The 20,957-nt window shown below is 41.3% G+C and overlaps 1 protein-coding gene and 1 long non-coding RNA gene across 2 annotated transcripts in view; one reads left to right on the top strand and one right to left on the bottom strand.

Moving 5' to 3' along the window:
* The window catches only part of LOC131230314 (uncharacterized), a 52,706-nt gene extending 36,460 nt beyond the window's left edge, over window positions 1-16,246 (bottom strand). Inside the window, exon 1 of the long non-coding RNA XR_009163978.1 lies at window positions 15,850-16,246. This is a non-coding gene — a long non-coding RNA (uncharacterized LOC131230314). The remainder of the gene's footprint in view (window positions 1-15,849) is intronic.
* A 2,235-nt stretch (window positions 16,247-18,481) lies between these two features.
* LOC131230312 (ABC transporter C family member 14-like) lies at window positions 18,482-20,506 on the top strand. Its single transcript, XM_058226170.1, has 2 exons — window positions 18,482-18,755; window positions 20,090-20,506. Exons 1-2 carry the CDS (start codon window positions 18,497-18,499, stop codon window positions 20,188-20,190), a joined length of 360 nt encoding a protein of 119 aa, XP_058082153.1. The 5' UTR covers window positions 18,482-18,496; the 3' UTR covers window positions 20,191-20,506.
* Window positions 20,507-20,957: the final 451 nt, after the last annotated feature.

The raw sequence follows: 20,957 nt of genomic DNA, 5'->3' as shown, positions 1-20,957 counted from the left end.
TCCGAACGACCTCTAGACCGCTCGTTGGTGGGTCACTGGTTCCAAAACTATAGAATAATGTCCATCTTACTGGGTTTGACGTTCATCACGAGAGTCAGACCTGGGTACTGCCTAGAACCGCTCAACTTGAGCCGAAGGACAAGTGTATGAGAAGTGCATATACTGTAAGACCCGTGTCCTAATCCGTACCATTTCGTTGGCTTTCTCGGTCCTTCCGGTCAAATTCCGGCAACTTTCGCACCATATCCGACATTTGTGCGAGATCCGAAGCCAGGTTCCGCACACCGACGTCGGCTCGATCTGAAACTTATGTCTTGGCGATCGCGTCATCGCCGCGATTCCAACGCCGTGATTTGCGCACCGAACCGATACCCAGGTAAGAAGATGCCGATCAGCGTTTATTCCGAAGAAACACCGCGCGTTGCGGATTTCGAGGAAATCTTTACACAATTAGTCCCACTAATTAACCATAAATGCAACCATACCTCAAAGTACTCCACCCATTCCCTCTTTTTCCAAAAGTCCACCATCTTTCCACCTCACCATTCCTCTTTTTCTCATTTTCAACCACAACCATCTCTCTTCTCCACCAATTTCAAACTAAACCATACCCCTCATCACTCCTTTCTTACAACCATCACTCCACCCATCCCTCCATCCATTATTTCTATCTCTCCCTCTCATTCTCTAGCAATTTTTCCAAATTCCATGAGAAATTTCACACTCTCTCAACTTCAAGTGTGGCCCACCCTCTCATCTCCAATCTCAACCATTCATCTTTCATCAACCTCCATTAAAAGTGAAGGTAAGGAGCTAAGGAGTCCAAGGGAGCAAGGAGAAGGAAGATAAGGTGGGTGATTTTTCCATTATTTAAATTTTAGGGCCCACTTGTTGGTGGGACCCATTTGGATGTATGTGATTTAATCTAGAGGGCCCATAGTGGCGGGGTTCCTCTACCTCACCGTATATCTTTCTCTCTATCTCTCTTTCTTTTCTTTCTTTGTAATGGTGTGGATCCCACCAATGTGTTACATCTACCCCGTCCGTCTACATCAGACGGTGTGGTCCACTCTATTACAGGTGATGATCCACACCATCCACTGTTTGGATGGGCCCAATGCATTTTTTTGTATATATATATACTTATATATATATATGTTATATTTTATATAATATATATAATATATATAAGATAATATGTATTATATATATAATATGATATATATATATATATATTTGGTGGGCCACGTCCACGTGGGGCCCACCACAGTGACGTGATTAGGAAGGTCGTCCAGCGTCCAGGGACGCTGGACGTTGGCGCTGTGTGATTTATAAAAAAAAAAGGGAGAGAGAGAGAGAAAGAAGTGGTGGATCACTCATGCAGACCCCACCTTGATGTATATGTAAAATCCAAGCCGTCTATTTTGTTCCTCACCTCATTTTAGGCATTGAGCCGAAAAATGAAGTTGATCACCTTCCTTAGCGGGCCATACCACAGGGAAACAAGTTTTCTACCTTTGATTTACTCTCTGATGCTTCGGTACATTTGAAACAGCCCAATATTGGACTCTACGGGTTTGTACCGAGCCACAGGGACTGATGGCTGGTGTGGATCTTTCTGAAGCGGGCCCCGCCTGGGAGAAACCGTGGAAAAACGGATATTCAAAAAAAAAAAAAAAAAAAGAAGCAGCAGAGCTGCTGCTTGCTGTCAGCGCTACGCAGGCGCTGCCTGCGCTGGTCACGGACGGGCGGACTGGCTTGGGTCACGGCCCCAGCCGTGGGCCCCACGTGATGTGTTTCGGACATCAAAGCCATGCATTCGGTGGGCCCCCACGTACCACCCATCCATCTCAAAAATCAGCCGTAAACGGAACTCAGGCGGACCATACCATCTAAAATCATGTGAAGACATGCCTAAAACATATAAATTGTTGGTGGGGCCTACCTGAGTTTTGGATGCAAGCGAAACTTGATTTGGACCCTTAAAATTGTGGGACACACACAATGAATGGGCTGGATTGTGAATCACATCTCGGTGGGCCCCAAAACAAAATATATATATATATATAATAACAATTTTTTTTTAAAAAAAAAAAACAGCAGCGCTGCTGCTGCTGAGTGACGAGCGGACGGTCATTGGGGCCTCACGGCTCCAACTGTGGGCCCCCACGGTGATGAGTTCCGATCATCAACACCGAGCATTTGATGGGTCCCCTTTGATTATGGTCTGTCCCCAAAAAAATCGGCCGTATACTGATCTCAAGTGGGCCACACCATCCAAAAATCATGTGAATAAATGCCTAAAACATATAAAATTATTTGGTGGGGCCGACCTGAAATTTGGATGCGGTTGAAAACTTGGTCTGGATGGTCAACCAGGTGGGACACATATGATGGGTGGACTGGATTTGCAAATCACATTACAGTGGACCCCCAGGTCCACGTGACCTTACAACAGGTTGGCTGGCAAATAAATATTACCGTGGGCTAGGCCCACGTGACCCTATCCACTGGTTGCATGGCAAATAAACATCCTGGTGGGCCTTACCCAAGGTCCAAGTGACCTTATGAATAAGTTGGATTCCAAATGAACAATGCAGTGGGCCTTACCCAAGGTCCAAGTGACCTTATGAATAGGTTGGATTTCACATGAATATTATGGTGGGCCCTAGGCCCATGTGATGGAGCCATATTGATGTATTTCTGGCCGTTGGGGAGGCCCACCTTGATATATATATAAGGCCCATGAGGTTAGGCCCATTCGACGTATTGGTGGCCCGTTGTCGAGGCCCACTCTGATATATATAAGGGCCATGTTACGAGACCCATTGTGATGTTTTCAAAGGCTCATGGAGTATGACCCATTGCAATGTACATAAGGCCCACTAATGCGGCCCACTTGATTTATATAAGGCCCATATGAGATCGCCCATTTGATGTATCTGAGAACTATGGGTCGAGGCCCAATGAGATGTATATTAGTCCATTGCAATGTGTGATTTCCTATGTTTTGTGTAATGGTACTTTATGGCGGGCTATGCCTTGGGAACAATGTTGGTTTGACGTCCACATTGTAAGGACAATGTTGGTTAAATGTCCGCATTGTCACACTCCTTAAGGCCACTGATAGGTCCACACTTATACTCTGCAGGCCGTCTAGGCCCATTTCTGTGATACGCAGAGCCCATCCCTATATGTATGTTTAGTATAGATCCATGATTTATCATCATACGCATCATATGTATGACTGGTATGAGGAGTGATTGATCATAACATATGCCTTCGAGCAGACTGTTTATGGGCTGATAGGCGGAGTTGCCCAGTATGAGCGCATGGGTTACGCAGGACTATTGTATGACTGGTAGTGTGACTCATGCACTTGCATTGTGTGATTGTAGTTACTATATGCCCTAGTGACATCAGGGCCATAGCTTCCACAGACACATCGTGGGTGGATGGATTGGATACCGAAAATGTTTGGTTCTAGCATACGGGCGTCATAGATGTCCCTGGGTGAAAATTTCTAAACCTGATGGTACCAGAGGATGACTCCAATGTCGAGATCGAGTGGATATATGAGCTCACGAGGGCTGAATACCAGGAGGCCGCGTCTCCCACTGTGTCGTGGTCGGTTGGAAAGGGGTGTGGCCTTACTCACTCGAGGGTAGGGTGTAATACTAGGCTGAGTTTGACCAGCTCATGAATGGATCCGCTATCGACGTGTCGGATAGGTATAGGCAGACTATTGGCCAGGCGGATAGTGAGGTTTCTTACGCTCACTTGGACTGTGCGGCTAGGAGAGCGACAGTGCCATTTGGAGTGTATTGAACCCCGGTGATTATCCAGAATGAGAACTGTACTGATACATGATGAGGATTGTCATGCTTGAGTTGCATCTCGCATCGCATGGCCGTATTATGGCCGATAGCATTCATATCTTGTACCGCATAGCCTTGGTACGGCTGATTGCATTCATGTGCTCATCACCATGATTCCGCATCACTCTGACCTTGCATTTTGAGCACGTTTATATTGCGCACACACTTACACCACCCTCTAAGCTTTCCATAAGCTTATGCACGATTGATGCGTGCAGGTGACGCCAGGACGCAGTCGCAGCCATAGTCTCGCTGTAGTTGGAGCGTGCAGCCGAGCTTCTGGAGTTTTGTTTCTTTTATTACATTGTATTTTCCCTTTCTGCCGTATTGTACTCAAAAGTTTTTTATCATAGTGGATTTTGTGGTGGTGTTCTTGTGGTTATTGTTTGTGGGTTATGCTTTTGTTATGCTCATTATGAATCAGACTAATGATTTGAAACCCTCCTTGTAGTATCCCAGGGTCGGAACCTAGTGAATGGGTGCCGGGGTCCGAGAATGGGGTTCTACGGAGGCTGTCAGCGCCGGATTCGGCGATCGAGAATTTTGTGAGCCCAGTTTCCGAGTTTGGGGCGTGACATATACCCTAAAGAAAGGAACTAGAACTTAAGTGAATTGGGTCGTCCACTCTTATGCAAAGTTGAGGATTTCAGACCGTCGGTTTATGACCAAACTTTACTCGTGGAGTAATGATATTTCCCTACTCATATCCGTATAGTCACAGCCCCGATCGACTATCGGTGACCATTGAACAGATTTCTAATCATATCTGTCGATCGGCGCATCCAAATCGCGGGCCTATCATATACATAAGTAGATCATCATTAGGGCTAATTATCCTACGGTGTACATTAACTTGTACACCCCATAGTGGGCCCTAGAGGATAGAAAAATCCTCCCATAGGGTTAGTATAGTAAAAATCCAACACTTGGGGCCATTTGCACTAAATCTGGCATTATAAAAGGGGCTTCTTTGGGGCACCCCTCTCCCTATACGAATTTGCCCTAGAAGGAAAGGGGAAAAAGGGAGAAGAGAAAGAGGAGAAAGAAGAAAGGAAGAAGAGAGGAAGGGAGAGTGAAGAAGAGGGAAGGTGGGCCATAGCTCTAGTGGAGCCCAAAGAAGACCGATTCTTGCAACTCCTCACCTCTTCCTTAACCAATCCATCATCCACAACCGGGAAGAACCCTCTCCGCCGATTGGGTAGGTAAATCTCTCATTCCTTTCTTAAAAACCCTTGTGTTAAGAAGGGATTGGCATGGAGTTCTAACATGCAAGTGCTTGCTTTAGGGATTCCGGCCGATCGACCCAAAATCCACGCTCTTAGGTCGTTTTCCAAGTCTTCAACGATCCATAGGTGCGGACTATTATCCTTAAGTGGCCTAGCACCAACTATACTATGAGCCTAATGACGTATTTGAAAATTCTAGAGAAAATATATGAATTGTATGTTTGGCTTGAAATTGCACGAAATGGTATGTTTTGTTTAGTACTCACATGATGTTGTTCTTACCTCTCACATGAATTATTACATTGGTTGATTACATGTTCATGTCTTATTGTTTTTCTCATAAGTATTGCTTTATAACATGTACAATTCCTTAATTCTTGTGCTAATTGATTCCATGAAGTGTGGGAAGTGCTTAGCTTCCTCACTAACCCACACCACACATTTGCACCCTTAATTCACATCATAATTAACTTTGCTTGGTAGAGAAATTCGAGATTCTATGTTAGAGGATATGAGCGTATGCTTCTACTTGTATCGAATGATAACCCCAATTATGGCATGTTATGAAATTACCCTTAACCCTTGGGTTGGTTAGGAAAATGAGGAGAGTAAAGGTGGCCCCGTTGATAGGGTTATCCTAAGGCTAAACCCATGGATTTGGGCGGGTGCGTGTGGGCAACAGTAGTTAAACTACATGGGTCGCTCGTACTCGATGTCATCTGTCACATATTTGCCTGAACCCGTACGGCCTAACCCACTTATTGACCTACCTTATTCGTTAACCCTGTCTGCTCACTTATGTATGGAACCTGTAACACCCTACAACCGTTGTAGCCCATCGATAACCAAATTGAAGTCGATCCACCGACTCGTGAGCCGGGTATGGTGAAATGGGACACTGTGTCCGAGCTGTCGGCCTACGCTGGGGTGACCAGTCTCTCCGTAGTGACCGCGAGCAATCTCAGTTCTTAGCACTCCCCATGTGCTTGAAGTCGGGGATGGGGAACCCGACGGGATCAAGGATCGTGGTACCCCTAGCCTCGCGCGTTGAGGGGCCTTGACATTGCAACTAGTTGAGGGCATTGATATATGAGATGTATCAGTTTTCCTAACCTACTGGATGAATGGATTTAACTAAGAACTTGGCTAATATTATCATTGTATCGCACTAACTTGGTTGGCGACTCGGCAGTTGAAGTCGCTCTAAGGGAGTGTTGGTCATACGCGATCGTTAGATGGAGTCACTCGAGAGAGTATTGTAGCGAGGGCATACATCATATCATCTATCATACATATGCATTAATAGGATTAGTTAGGTATTTATGAATGATTATTTTTCATTAAGTTCATAATGTAATTGATGTCTGTTACAACTTAAGATTAATAGCACCCACTGAGTTGATCAATCACTCCCACTCTGGAATGATGTTTTAAAACACCAACCAGACTCGCCCGTAGATGCAGGTGATGCAAAGTATGAGGAGCCCCACGATGCGAGCCTCGAGGAGGAGGACGAGTTCTCCTACTTCCAGTTGATGAGCGGGTCTTCATCGACTGAGTAGATTGGACATTAGATCGCTGAGTAGTCAACTCAGCTTTATTCTTTTGGACATACTATTCTTTTGTGATTTTGTTGGACACGTCTGGTGCGACCCATGTATATTTTTGGACCTGTATATATATACTTGATCTCTTTCATTTCAGTAGACATGTGTGGTTATGCTTCATGTTCCAGAAAATTCCAGGCTGCGTATTTAAGCCTGATTAATCGTATTTTAATAAGAAAAATCGGTTATAAGTGATACTCGGAAACTCAGGAGTCGAGTGTATGCACAACCTCCGATTTCCAGGATGTTACATTAGAGTTGAGGTACAAGAACCTTGGGTTAGGCTAGGGTTGAGCACCAACCTGACCTAACCCGACCCGACCTGCGCAACTTTCAACCCCCAAGCTTGAGATCCAACGCAGACCATGGTTAAGCTATGTTGGTGGGTCAGGTCGGGTAGGATCCAGACCACTATTGGCCCATTTACTTTAAATTAGCACATTTCTAACCCAAGCCCAACCCACTACCCATTTAGCTTGGTCCAACCCACCTAAGAGGCAGGTCAGGCCCATTGCCACCCCTAGATAATATATCTAAATACAACATATTGCTGCTGTTTATTTTGATTTGTAAATGATTCTGTGGCCATTGATCACATGATTATTATGGTTGGTATTGTAGCAGTAGTACCATTTTGGTCCAGTTAGAGTTGGACCACACTGAACTTCTATGCAAGTCGAAATGACCACTGTTTGATCATGATCATAAACCCATTGCTGTGTGAACAGGTTGAATAAGTTAGTCCACAATGAATAAATAGTGCATTCAAATGCGCCCCCTAGGGCCTGTTTGGATTCAGGCAAAGTTGTGTCATGACTAGCCATCATGGCATGCTGTCAATGCTAGCTAGTCATGGAAATGTTGTTGTGGACTAGTTCTTTTATCTCTTGTTTGTCAATCACCCTGGATCATGAACAAATAGATTGTTTCACATGTGGGGAATTTAAAGATTTGTTGATAGCACACTTACACATGTGCATGTGAACGTTTGACATATCTGCCACATTTTTAGTGCTTGAAGATTGATGTTGGCACATATAAACACATCAAGCATGTGCTTAGATAAATATGATCCTCATGTGCACCAAAACTATAGTGTCATTGACAAGTAGGTCCACTTCTACCTCTTCACCAAAGACACTCGATCCATGGTCTAAGGGGTTACGGTCCATGACTACTTGTCTAAAAGCACATTGGTTTCATGCACAAGAGGATTGACAAAACATGGACATGTATTGTTGTCCATGACTATTCGTCAGGACACAACTTTGCCCAAATCCAAACAACCTTTGATGTTTTATCGCAATCATGGCCTAACACTGATTGCCATTTTTACTGCAGAATTTCAGGGTCCTGAGACAAATGCACAGATGTACACAACATATCTGAAATGCTTCAAAGCATGCCAAATAAAATGCCTTTCCATCTTTGGTTTATTCAACTTAGCATTTTGAGTAATTTGTTGCAGGAATGTGTAAGGGGAGCTCTCAAAGATAAGACCATTTTGCTGGTGACCCATCAAGTAGACTTCCTACACAATGCCGATCTCATACTGGTGAGTGTGATGTTTCTGCATCTTGGAATTTGTAGAATAACTCACTCCCATCAAACATGATTCTACTGGAGATGCCATCATTTTAACTTGTCAAAAACTAACACTAAATGCACAAATAATCAAAATTATTTGTTTAGAAATATGCTGATTCGACCACTAATTTACCGTCCAACCAGTGGATGACTGGGGGGGGGGGGGGGGGGCGGCCCGGCGGGCTGAAAATGCACCACCAATGCTGTGACAGTGCACCTATAGGTGATCATTTCTCTTTCAATATAAGGTTTGTGATTGAGCCGTAAAGATTATTAGAGCTTATGTCTCATCATCCTGAGGTGAGGATGACAGATATTGCTTTTCCAACTTTCATTAAGGATGAATGTGATTTACTTGGGCTCTAGAAAAGCACATGGGAAAAATAGTCAGTTAATGTCAAAATTTCCTGTTGTTTGCGATGATGATCACATGGGTCTCATACTAAATTCCTAGAGTAAAACATAGAGAAGCTGCATTGCAACAAATCTTCTTTTTTCTGCAGCATTGCAAATAAGTCGTGATCCTAAGGCCCTTTTATGAACATGGGATTAGGTGGTATGGAATAGCATTTGGTCCAATGTAAACTACATCCAGCATTTGGAAACGACATGAAGGATTGGATTAATCCGGGCATCATATTATCCGGCCCCAGTAGAAGAAACAGTGGGATTTCAAAACTCACTACACCTATGGGCCCCACGCTGATGTGTATTTTTATCCACACTGTCCATTCATATGCACCCTTTACACATGACAATCGAGTGGCATATGCATACAAGTGACCAGCATCAATTGTGAAGTCAGGTCCGTTGATTACAATTCCATGGTCCATCAAATGCAGGTTTCACTTAATATAGTGTTTTGATCCCAAACATGAGATGGAATGGTCAAAATGCCATGGTATTTCCAGACATATAATCATTGTGCGATAATTGGTGTTAACTCCACGTAATGCAACTCCATAACATTTAATCCCATGTTCCAAACAGGCCCAGTTTGCATTTGAATTCACCAGCTGATTGAGTTGCGATAATTCACTTTAATGAATAAATAACTAGATTAGTAACGTTTCCTAGTATTCATGATAAGGAAGTCTCCTCAAATTGGAATTATATACCTTTCATGTCTGACTTGAAACTAACATAACTGAAATTTGTTGATGAGACCCTCCATATGAATTCTAAGGAAATCACAATCTGATCATACACACTTCCATTAGACTAGTTAATGCAATGCAATTTGATAGTGCATCCAAACACATATTTCAGTTGGAAGCTTACTGTAAATTAAGGCTACAATGTGGATACTTGGTTGTATTACGTTGAGAATAACTAGTATACATGTATTAAGCAATAATTGTAAAAGGTAATCACATACCAAAATCCACCTGTCTATAATTGTATTGCAACTGTACTATAAATATGTATCCATCCTCTGACACTTACGGGTCATTTGGATGCCTGTAAATGGGCCAAGTTGTAAATGATTTATACGTAGATCATTCACACTGTTTGGATGACCTTTTTTGCCTGTAAATGATTTACAGCATTTACCCCTATTTCATTTAGGCAAAAAGTTCAGATTTCATTTACAGGCTCTCCATTTACAGCCTAACGGCTATAAATGGAAAGATTGGCTCTCCATTTACAGGACTAAAACAATTTACGGGCTATCCAAACACAAACAATCACTTACAACTTGAACCATTCACAGGCATTTAGATGATTTTTCTTGCTTTGTGATCTTTTTTTTTTTCGTACTTTGTGCTGTTAAAAAATCAGGTGATGCGAGATGGGATGATTGTACAATCAGGAAAGTATGACGAGATGCTAGGATCTGGCACGGATTTTGAAGTGCTCGTCGCCGCCCATGACACTTCCATGGAGCTGGTAGAGAAGGGCAACACTATGTCCACTGACAATCAGCAACAACCAAATGCATTTAAGCCGGCTATGAATCAAGGCCAATCCAATGGGGAAAATGGGTCCGTAGACTCGCCCAGGACCGAAAAGGGGACGTCCAAGCTCATAGAGGATGAGCAGAGAGAGACCGGCAATGTCAGCTGGCTCGTTTACAAGCAGTACATCACAGAGGCTTATGGGTGGTGGGGTGTGCTGATGGTGTTGGGAATTTCTCTAGTATGGCAGTTGGCCCTCTTGGCGAGTGACTATTGGCTGGCATTCGAGACGTCAGACGCGGCCTCATTTAAGCCAGTCTTGTTCATTCGTGTATATTGTATCATTGCAGCAGTTTCGATTGTGTTGGTGACAATCAGGGCCTTTCTCCTCGCAGTTATGGGGCTCCAAACAGCTCAGAAATTTTTCAAGCAGATTCTTAACAGCCTCTTGCATGCTCCCATGTCATTTTTCGATACAACGCCTTCTGGAAGGATTCTGAGTCGGGTAAGATCACTCTCCCTCTTCATGATATAGGAGGGAAAAAAAATTACTCTCAATTTCAGTTGGTTATTATATAAGGCTTTCTAATGGCCGTCTGCTTGGTTGGGGGATTTGGGAAATCTACAGATTCAGATCTCTCCTGTTTGTTTTCCATTCATGATTTGCCAAATCCTTGGATTTCCCAAATACACTCCCCCACAAACCCATGGGTTTTGGTGCAAATCCAAATCCCCAAAAGAACCAAAAACTAAGCCAATCCACAAAATGTGTGACTCTCTCAAAAGCAATGGAAGTTGTTCCCTTGCAATATATGCTCCCCAAATCGATGGATTTGATTCCCAAACTATGGACTTTGAATTTTTCCAAATCCTAGTCCAATGCAAATCCATGAATTTGATGAGTACATGAATTTTTCAAATTCACGTTCTCATTTCCCCGATCCCAATTAGCGCATGAGATAGTTTACTATTTCAATCTGAGCCATCATATCAATGGGAGTTATATGAGAATCAGGCAAAGTATGATGCTCGATATGCAGGCAACAAAACATTGTACACGCGGCATACATTAACTCAAATTAAACCGGTTAAATTGTGGAGCCCAGTGTCACCTTGAAATAAGACCACTGGATATTTTTCATTTTTAACCGTCCAATCAATGTCTACCAATCTGATACTCAGATAAATCAAATAAGTGTGATGTTTGATTCATGATCCATCTAAAAACTGGAAACCATAATGTAGATGGTTTAATTTGAATTGTATGACATGGGTGCAATATCTGCATAATTTCTAAGTGCCTGCATATCATCCTCACACTCTGCCAGATTATCAAGGTTTTTCTCTAAATCAACTGAATGGGGCAGAAAGAGGCCCAAAACATACATATTGTGGTATTCAAATTTCAAGTGTAGTGCAGAATATCAAGCAATCATTTGAATAAGCAATGATTAAGATGGTAATAAAAGAATAGGATGTTCTGTTCATCAGCTGGGTCCCATGTCTATGAAAGAACGATCGGTTAGCCCATTGTCCATATTCAACCTGCATGTGAGGACTGCCCCATTTGTGAACAAGAGTGACTTTTAGGCCCGGTCATTTTCATGGTGGGGCCTCTTTCTGATGAGCAGCTTGCGCATGGCACAAAGCGGCACACCTGCCTGCATTTAGGCATGCATGTAGACTGGTGGTACATGTGGGACTAGCAAAATTCAATTTTTATTTTTATTTATTTATTTTGTTTTGAAGCACTACATTACTGAGGCTACTGTTATAAACAAATGTCTCTGTACTGATCAAAGGATGTTTCGATTCTACTCCTGTTTCAGGCATCAACAGACCAAACTAACATTGATATCTTCCTCCCATTCTTTGTGGGTCTTACAGTTTCGATGTACATCACAGTGCTTAGCATTATCGCCATCACGTGTCAGGTTGCTTGGCCAACAATTATACTCATAATTCCACTAGCTTGGTTGAATTTCTGGTACTGGGTACGTATGCCGTCAATCATGATTGAGTTTTATTGCTTATTCTACTCATGGATCTGATCACAATCAGACAATGGTGATGAGTGGGGCCGGCCACCTGCTAAGGATGTGGGAACCCACCCAAGCAGGTCCATTCCTTAAGAAGGTGGTGGTCCATGCTCATACATTGAATCTTTAGTGTAGATGTTATAAAATGAAACAACCCTCTAAGAGAAATGTGCAACCAGTGAAAGAGGTCCATCTTTAACAATGTCTGTGTTTTACTGCAGGGATATTATCTTGCATCCTCGCGTGAACTGACTCGTCTTGATTCAATCACAAAAGCACCTGTTATTCATCATTTCTCGGAGAGTGTATCTGGAGTCATGACGATCCGGTGCTTCAAGAAGCAGGCAAGGTTTTGTCAAGAGAATATAGAAAAGGTTGATGCAAATCTACGTATGGATTTCCACAACAATGGATCCAACGAGTGGTTGGGTTTCCGTCTGGAGCTAATTGGGAGCTTCATCCTCTGCATCTCCGCTTTGTTCATGGTCTTGTTGCCGAGCAGCATAGTCAAGCCTGGTATTTACATGAAAATTCAAAACCATGTTCCTTATCTATTGATGCTTTGATTCATGTCCATGCATGAAAGCAATTAAGAGTATGGTTTTTATCAATTACTCCCGAGGTCCAGTTTCTGACCATCCATGGTGGGGCAATCATGGCAGCATTTGGATGATCCTCAACCCATATGGTGGCCCTTACCATAAATGACCAACGTCTCACATGTCTGTGGTAGTGGGGGTGTTCATAGTGTGTTCCCACAGGGAATTTCAATTGGACCAGATGTACAAAGAAATGGGTGCTTAGAAAATTTATAGCCAATGCTTTACATTTGAAGTCAATTTGTCCCTCACCAGATGAGTGGGCCAATCTAATTTTAGGATAGCACCCATGGACTGAGGGCAGAAAAGGCAGTGGGCTTTTCAGTTCTTTTTAAAATCTTGATATTTCCATTTTGCAGGAACTGACTTCGAATTTTGAATATTGCAGAATACGTTGGATTGTCTCTCTCCTACGGACTCTCTCTCAACAGTGCGTTGTTTTTTGCAATATGGATTAGTTGCTTTGTGGAGAATCGGATGGTTTCAGTTGAGCGAATGAAGCAGTTCACAAACATACCCTCTGAAGCAGCATGGGAGATCAAAGACTCTCTTCCTCCTCCAAATTGGCCCACCAAGGGCGGTGTCGATCTCAAAGCCTTGCAGGTATATAATCTGATCTTTTAAATTCTAGACTTTCCCTTTTCTCTAGATATTTAAAAAGAGGCTGGATCCACTACAAAGCCAATGTGAGGCCCATTGTGATGTGTACATGACATCCAATCTGCCAATCATGTTTGATCCTCAGGTTCTCCTAGGTGCCTAAAAAGCAGGTAGATCCAAATTCAAGTGGACCAGTGTAAAATCATATCTGAAACCTCTAAAATCAAATTGTGTGGCCCATGTGAGTTTTGGAATGGCCCGACTTTTGGGGTGTTCATTCATCGTGCTGGGACCCGTGCATCTTTTTGAATGGATTAGATTGAATTGTCATGTCATCGTCATCATCTAAGCCTTATCCCAATTAATTGGGGTCTGCTACATGAATTTTATTCTGCCATTCCACTCTATCAAGGGCCATAACTTCAGTTGGACCATAGGTCATCATGTCTTTTCTTACTACCTCCACCTATGTCATATTGGGCTTTCCCCTTGCCATTTTAGAGATTTTAACCCATGCCAAGTCAGTGCTTCTAATCAGCACAGTTCTTGGTCTCCGTTGCACATGACCAAACCATCTAAGTCTATTTTCCTTTATCTTGCTACCTATTGGTGCCACTCCTAAGTTCCCTCGAATGCATTCATTTCTAATTCTATATCCTTCCTCGTTCTACCACTTATCTCTCTCAACATCCTCATTTCAGCTACATTCATCCTATGAATGTGTTGTTCCTTAACTGCCCAATATTCTGTCTGATAAAGCATGGCTGGTCTTATAGCTATCATATAGAATTTCCCTTTCAGTTTGAGCGGATGGCAAAACTATGTAGTTGATGTAGTCTTGTTTTAAAAACAAAAAACAAAAAATTTGAGGTGGTCAACCTGAGTTTAGGGTCATCAGGCTTCTTTTTTTCTTTTTTCTTTTTTTTTTTTTTTGCGCCCAGGAGAAAATGATGGGCCACACTTGATGGACAGATTGGACATAAAGCACACATTGTGTTGGGCCCCACAAATTGCATTGTAGATTAAGTCTGACCTACAAAGTTTTGGGACCATGGACTTGATTTCAGAACCTATGATTTCCTCCCATCAGTTCCCACTACCCCACGGAAACAATGGAGAAGATCATGTGGATCAAGTTATAGGCCATGTCCCACCCTACAATCCACCCGTCCATCCCATTATGTCATGCTAGAAAGACCATACATAAAAAAGTTTATGAGAAGTATATAAAGGATCCTCACCTGGCACATTTTCTATAGTCATGCTAAAATGAAGTGATGTGGATTAATCATGCAGCTTAGATATCGACCAAACACTCCTCTAGTTCTCAAGGGCATTACTCTTAGCATTCAAGGAGGAGAGAAGGTTGGAGTTGTTGGTCGAACAGGGAGTGGGAAATCAACTTTGATACAAGCTTTCTTTAGGGTGGTTGAGCCTTCTGGAGGGAAAATAATCATCGATGGAGTCGACATTTGCAAGTTGGGCCTCCACAATCTCAGGTCACGCTTCGGGATCATTCCTCAAGAACCTGTTCTTTTCGAAGGGACTGTTCGAAGCAACATCGACCCTATCGGTCGGTATTCAGATGACGAGATATGGAAGGTATTGAAATAAAAGGAAATATTTATATATGTTCTTTTTAATAAACGTGTAGTTGATGTCTAATAAGGAATTGACTTCCTATGGGAAGAGAAAGGAAAAAAGATTGATCTATCCAATAATAATTTCCGTGAGAACTATTAAAACATAGATTCCAATTATGAGTTCTTGTTTGGATAGCAAATATCCCATATTCCTCTTACAATACTCTGAACTTTTTTTAAGAAGTAATATTGATCTAGTTTCTTGTGCCAAGAATCCAAATTATGTAAAAGCGTAATGTTTCCTTTCCATTGTTTGGTGTGGAATACATCGTTTCCAAACATTGCCTAAAGGTAGTTATTGTGGCTGCATTGAGAAAACTAACAAAATATTTCATTCAACTTTCTATTACTTGGGTCCATTTGCATGTGTGCACATGGAAGCATTTCATGAGAAACACATTTTGAATAGGAAGAAATAATTATCAATATATAGATAGATAGACAGCTAGATAGATAAACTAGGAAGAAATAGATTAAGGCTTGCTTTGGATGCACAAGTAAATTGAATTGCGAACATTGACAAAAATGACATTTTCTACCATTCATGAATAATAATGAGGACTTAGCCTTCAATCAAGATTTTGATTCTTTGCAATACAACTATAAAGTATCATACCCAGTTTAGAGCCCATACCCTCAGTGTGCATTCTAATTTTATTTTATTTTTAAATACAACTTGGATATGTCCACTTTATCAAATATGTCATTTCAATCCAGTTCAATTCTACATCCAAATGCTCGTCAACCTAATTGTTACACAATATAGTTTGACGTGTTTGTCATCAACTGAACATACTTGCAACTCCATTTACAAACAACAATAACATGACATGCCTTGTTAGCTTGTGTGGAGTAAGCTAGTTTTAGAATGAAGAGGAATTCTCTTTTTGTACAGAAATGCCACATTCAATGAAATCATTTGCGGTTGCTTTTTCTTTTCTGTTTTTTTTTGCAGAGCCTTGAACGGTGCCAGCTAAAAGATGTGGTAGCCGGAAAGCCTGAGAAACTCGATTCGTTAGGTATTACACTTTCTTTCTTTCAAGTAGGGAAAAATCATGGGAGTCTGAGGGGGACAGAAATACATTGCACCGTTTCGATTAAGGTAGCCTTGGGACGTAGTGCCAAATACCATTTGCAAGGATCCTGAGCCAAGAAGGTGCAATTCGCGTTTGTGGCGCCGAACATGGAATCCTTGTTCCTCCCTTTCTAATGAAATTCCCATGATTGCTCAAGAAAAAATGGAATCCTTTTTAAGCCAGATTCCATTTTTATGCCTTGAACCACAAGTGAGACGTGTGGAGCTTTCCATACATCTCACTTGTATTTTGGCACTGGTGAATCATGTCAGTTATGTGAACCAGGAATATCCAAACTTACCATAAATAGGTGACTAATTACATATGTTCAACCTTTGAGTTGTGGGGCCTGTCCATGATTTGTGGGCTCCAAACCATGCACATGGTACACCATCCTGATCCAAAACTCAGTGGGACACCATAGGAAGCAATGTACCATGATGTATAAAACCTATATGAATTGATTTTTAGTGTGTCCCTTCTTGGTGGAGTGCACCAGATAAATGGGTTGGATGGCATATACACAAGAAGGTGGGCCCCACATTCCATCTTAAAGTATCTATGGTGGGTGTCACCCTCCTAATGTCCCTCATTGTTCCCTTTGGCATGGCCCACCTGGGTCATGGATCAGGTTGGATTTTGGGATATAGGCCTCACATCTAATGGATGGGTTGGATGGAACTTAAACATCATGGTGGGCCGCACAAACTGCATCTAATGGTACCATATATTTCAGCATATGTGATCATTCACCTGTGCAAATAATAATTTGATTTTCTTATGAACAAAGAGTCCAATTGTGCGTCTTGTAGGCTTTGAAAACCCCACCTCTACAATTGTTACGGCAACTTGAATCAACGAGCCATACATCTAGTTCTAAGAGAACTAGCCTTCTACAAGAGTCGAAAAATAAAATACTTTATTGCTCTCTCTCTCTCTCTCTCTCTCTCTCTCTCTCTCTCTAAAGCAACACCACTCACACTTTAAAAAAAAAAATAGAAAGCCAATTTGGAATCAAACTTAAAATAGAAACTTTCTAAAAAAGCAAAATAACAATTACTTGTAATCTTAGTTGTACTAAGACTTGGAAATCAAGTTTATTTGACTTCTAACAGTGTCCTCTAACCTTGATTTTCTCTTATTCCCTTCACAATCTTCAACTTGGACAAATCTTCTCCCTTCAATGCCTTTTTTAAAATATCCGCCGTCTGATCTTTGGATCTGCAAAATTTGAGCTCTATCTCCTTTTCTTTCACGAGATCATGTATATAGTTATACTTGATATCAATGTGTTTGCTTCTACCATGAAAGATTGGATTCTTCGTTAATGCCATGATCTTCGTAGATGCTCCTGCAAATGATTCGGTTCACTAAGTATCCTTATTAGCCAAACCACCTACATGCACTAGTGGTAGTTGCAATGTACTATGCTTCTGCGGTCAAGAATACAACTACCTTTTTCTTTCTTTGATGACCATGGGAACACACCTGAACCAAGATGAAACCCAAATCTGAAAGTACTTTTCCTCTTCTCAACATCTCCTGCCTAATTATTGTCTGTGTATCTGTCAAGTTCTGAATTGGTAACAGCTAACAGGTGCACAAAATATACCATGATTTTGAGTACTTTTAATGTATCTCAAAATTCTCTTTTTTATTATTTATTTATTTATTTATTTAAATTATATCAAAATTCTCTTGGTAGCCTACAAGTGTGATGGGTTTGGAGTTTATATGTATCTACTAATAATTCCAAATCCACACACGATAAAGTCACAATGAAGTGCTAAGTTCCTGATAAACCTACAAAACATTGTATAGTGTCCTTGAGACCTTACTTTTTACGAGTGGGGCACCATGTTTTGGTGGTACAGAGCATTGATGTGCTGAAGCTCTGCCAAGGATGGACCATGCATCGAAACGCTCTCATATTGAAAGATCCTAGGCCGTTTTCACCAACCATTGCATTTTATACTTTTAACCATTTGTTTGTTCCACTTATCAAAAGTTTACGAATTATGATCTTCCAATCATGGAGAATTGTTTGAACATCCTCCGGTCCACAATGGGGCCCATCAGATCAGCAACCTGGATCACCAAGCCATGATCCACACATCTGGATTACAACCCCATGGGTCCTCATTAATTCATTACCTGGAAAGCATTTCTCAGTTTGTTTTACTTCTAATCAGTCTAGCAAAATTAGAAACTCTTTTTTAAGTTAAACAATAATTTAAAAAAAAAAAAAAAAAAAAACGCATCCAAAGATTTTTGATAATTGAAGTGATTTTCTGATGAAACCAGTTGCACTTTTTTTTCCTCTGTCGCGAATTTTCTTAGCTCATGTTTGGCATTTTTGCAGTGGTTGATAGTGGTGATAATTGGAGCATGGGACAAAGACAGCTCCTTTGTTTGGGACGGGTGATGTTGAAGCATAGCCGGATTTTGTTCATGGACGAGGCAACTGCTTCAGTAGACTCACAAACCGACAATGTTATTCAAAAGATCATCCGGGAAGACTTCTCGGAATGTACGATTATCAGCATTGCTCACAGAATACCCACAGTCATGGACTGTGACAGAGTTTTGGTTATAGATGCAGGTATGTGCTAATGCTTCTTTCAGCGATGCAAAACAACAACAACAACAATAATATATGAAATGAAAATGAAGGGTGTGTTTGGTTTCATCAAGATAGATTGATTAATTGTGAAACACCATGAAATACATGATATTTGGTGCAATCAAACACACCCGAAAAGTTTAAAACAAACCATAAATTTAATGGAAAAAAGGAAACTGGTTTAGAAAACCATGCTAAAGGCCATTCATCAGTTGTGTCACACCAGTTATGTCGGGTGACCCAAAAGCAAGCTGATCTGGTAATCGAGTAGGTCACATGTGGACCTTTGGTCCTTTCTTTCTTCTTCAAACTTCCAGTTTTTAGTACACATGTGCCCACCTGATTACCAGACCATCTTTATTATTTTATTTTTTTTGTAAACAAAATGGGGTCCACCTGATGAATGGTCTGGATCTTTTGGATTTGGCACATTGGAGGATGCATTGGAATCCTAGCCTTGGTTTATTATTCAAAAGAAGAAAAAACGGCTACTCAGGTTAGAAACCCAGTAATTCATCAGGACTCAATCCAGTTGCCTCGGAGTAGGCAGTCTCTGGTAACAAAAAGCACGGGCTTTAATATGCCATTCACTGTCAATGAAGATTTAAGAAATGTTTAATATGATGTCGTCCGCCGAAGACATGCAAATGGGACCCGTTAGACACTCTTGGCACATGTGCCAATGTGCCACACGTGTCAGATTATTGTTCAATAGGTGTGGCCTGTCATGAACATCCCCTGGTGCAAAATCAGGCCTGGGAGAAGTTTAGGAATGTAGCCCCGGAATATTTGGGAACTATAGCTGTTGGATCTGGTGTCATGTTTGAATGATCTGAACCGTTTATATGATGTTCCTTACTTTGGATGGGGGATGCCCAAGAGGACTCTCAAATTGGAATATTTCAGCTCCTACGATCATTTAACTATTTTCCTTTGAACATGGACTGGCTCCTTAACCGCTGTTCTGTGGACCATTTATCAAAAGTTTATGGTCTTTCCATCTTGAAGATTTTCGAGCCAACGACCATTGATTGTGTATTGTCATATCAATGGTTTGGATCAGCTAACATGATCCTAGATCCGATGAATTTAGCCATGGTAGGTATTGTAGCAAACCTCATTTTAGCGGACGGAGCCTCCCCCAAATTATGTAAATGCCCTTTCAATTGCTTGAAAATCCTTCTCATATCCATTCATACCACGTGGTTTGGTTGTTTTAAATGATTAATAGCAGATATCTTTTTTATCCTTGCATTTCTAGTCATGTACAGAGAGATAATATCTTTGATTTTTTTTTCCCATGTGCATTGTAGGACTGGCTAAGGAATTCGACTCACCAACCCGTTTACTTGAACGCCAGTCGCTCTTCGCAGCATTGGTTCAAGAGTATGCCAACCGTTCATCAGGTCTATAGAATGTTGCTCCTACCATTGCTTTTAGGGCCTCAGCATGCCTATGCAGAATGCCATCGGAGGTGATTGGTGTTTGATTCGGTGACTGGAATGAAGATTTCACAAGATATCCATTCTTTTTCAGAGTTAAATGTCCATAAATCGCAAAATTTGATTCTCTCACATGTTGGTCTCGAAAGAGAGGTTTGCAGGTGGGCAATTATACCATTTTTAAGATCTAAGAACATGATTTTGTCATTATTCTACTTCACTTGATTACTTTGGAGCAACCTTGTCAAAGAACTGATATCGTTATGCGTATCTTAGTGCTTGGCTCGATGTCCAACTGTATTAGCATGTTTGGGTCGTGTTTTGTCGCCAGGTTGGGTTGAGTTAGGATTAGTATGTAGTTGGTTATTGACTAATGCAATCCCAAAGGGGGTGCAAGTGGATCAAATGAAAAAAAAAAAAAAAAAAACAAGATTGTAGGGAGAATCCTAACAATCCGCTAGCCAAGTGTTAGCAATCACCAAAACCCCTCTCAAATCTTCTTCCAAATTGAATATATATATCATTTCTAATTTACCCTCTTTAACATGTCAAAGCATAGCATTACATAGGCTTTAAAAAGAACTAACAAAAATAAAATGACCAAGATGCTCTTGAATGCACTACATGGGACTTACGTAAATTGGTCATAACTCATCCAAACACCATCAAAATTTTATGATCTTAAGCTTATTTGAAAGCAAACTCGATAGGTTATGAGATATGACACTTTTGTGTCATT

This window comes from Magnolia sinica, chromosome 17 (genome assembly GCF_029962835.1).
Source record: "Magnolia sinica isolate HGM2019 chromosome 17, MsV1, whole genome shotgun sequence".
In the NCBI taxonomy this organism is placed as follows: domain Eukaryota; kingdom Viridiplantae; phylum Streptophyta; class Magnoliopsida; order Magnoliales; family Magnoliaceae; genus Magnolia; species Magnolia sinica.
The sequence above is the reverse complement of the archived record's forward strand: the minus strand, read 5'-3'. Positions and strand labels throughout refer to the sequence as shown.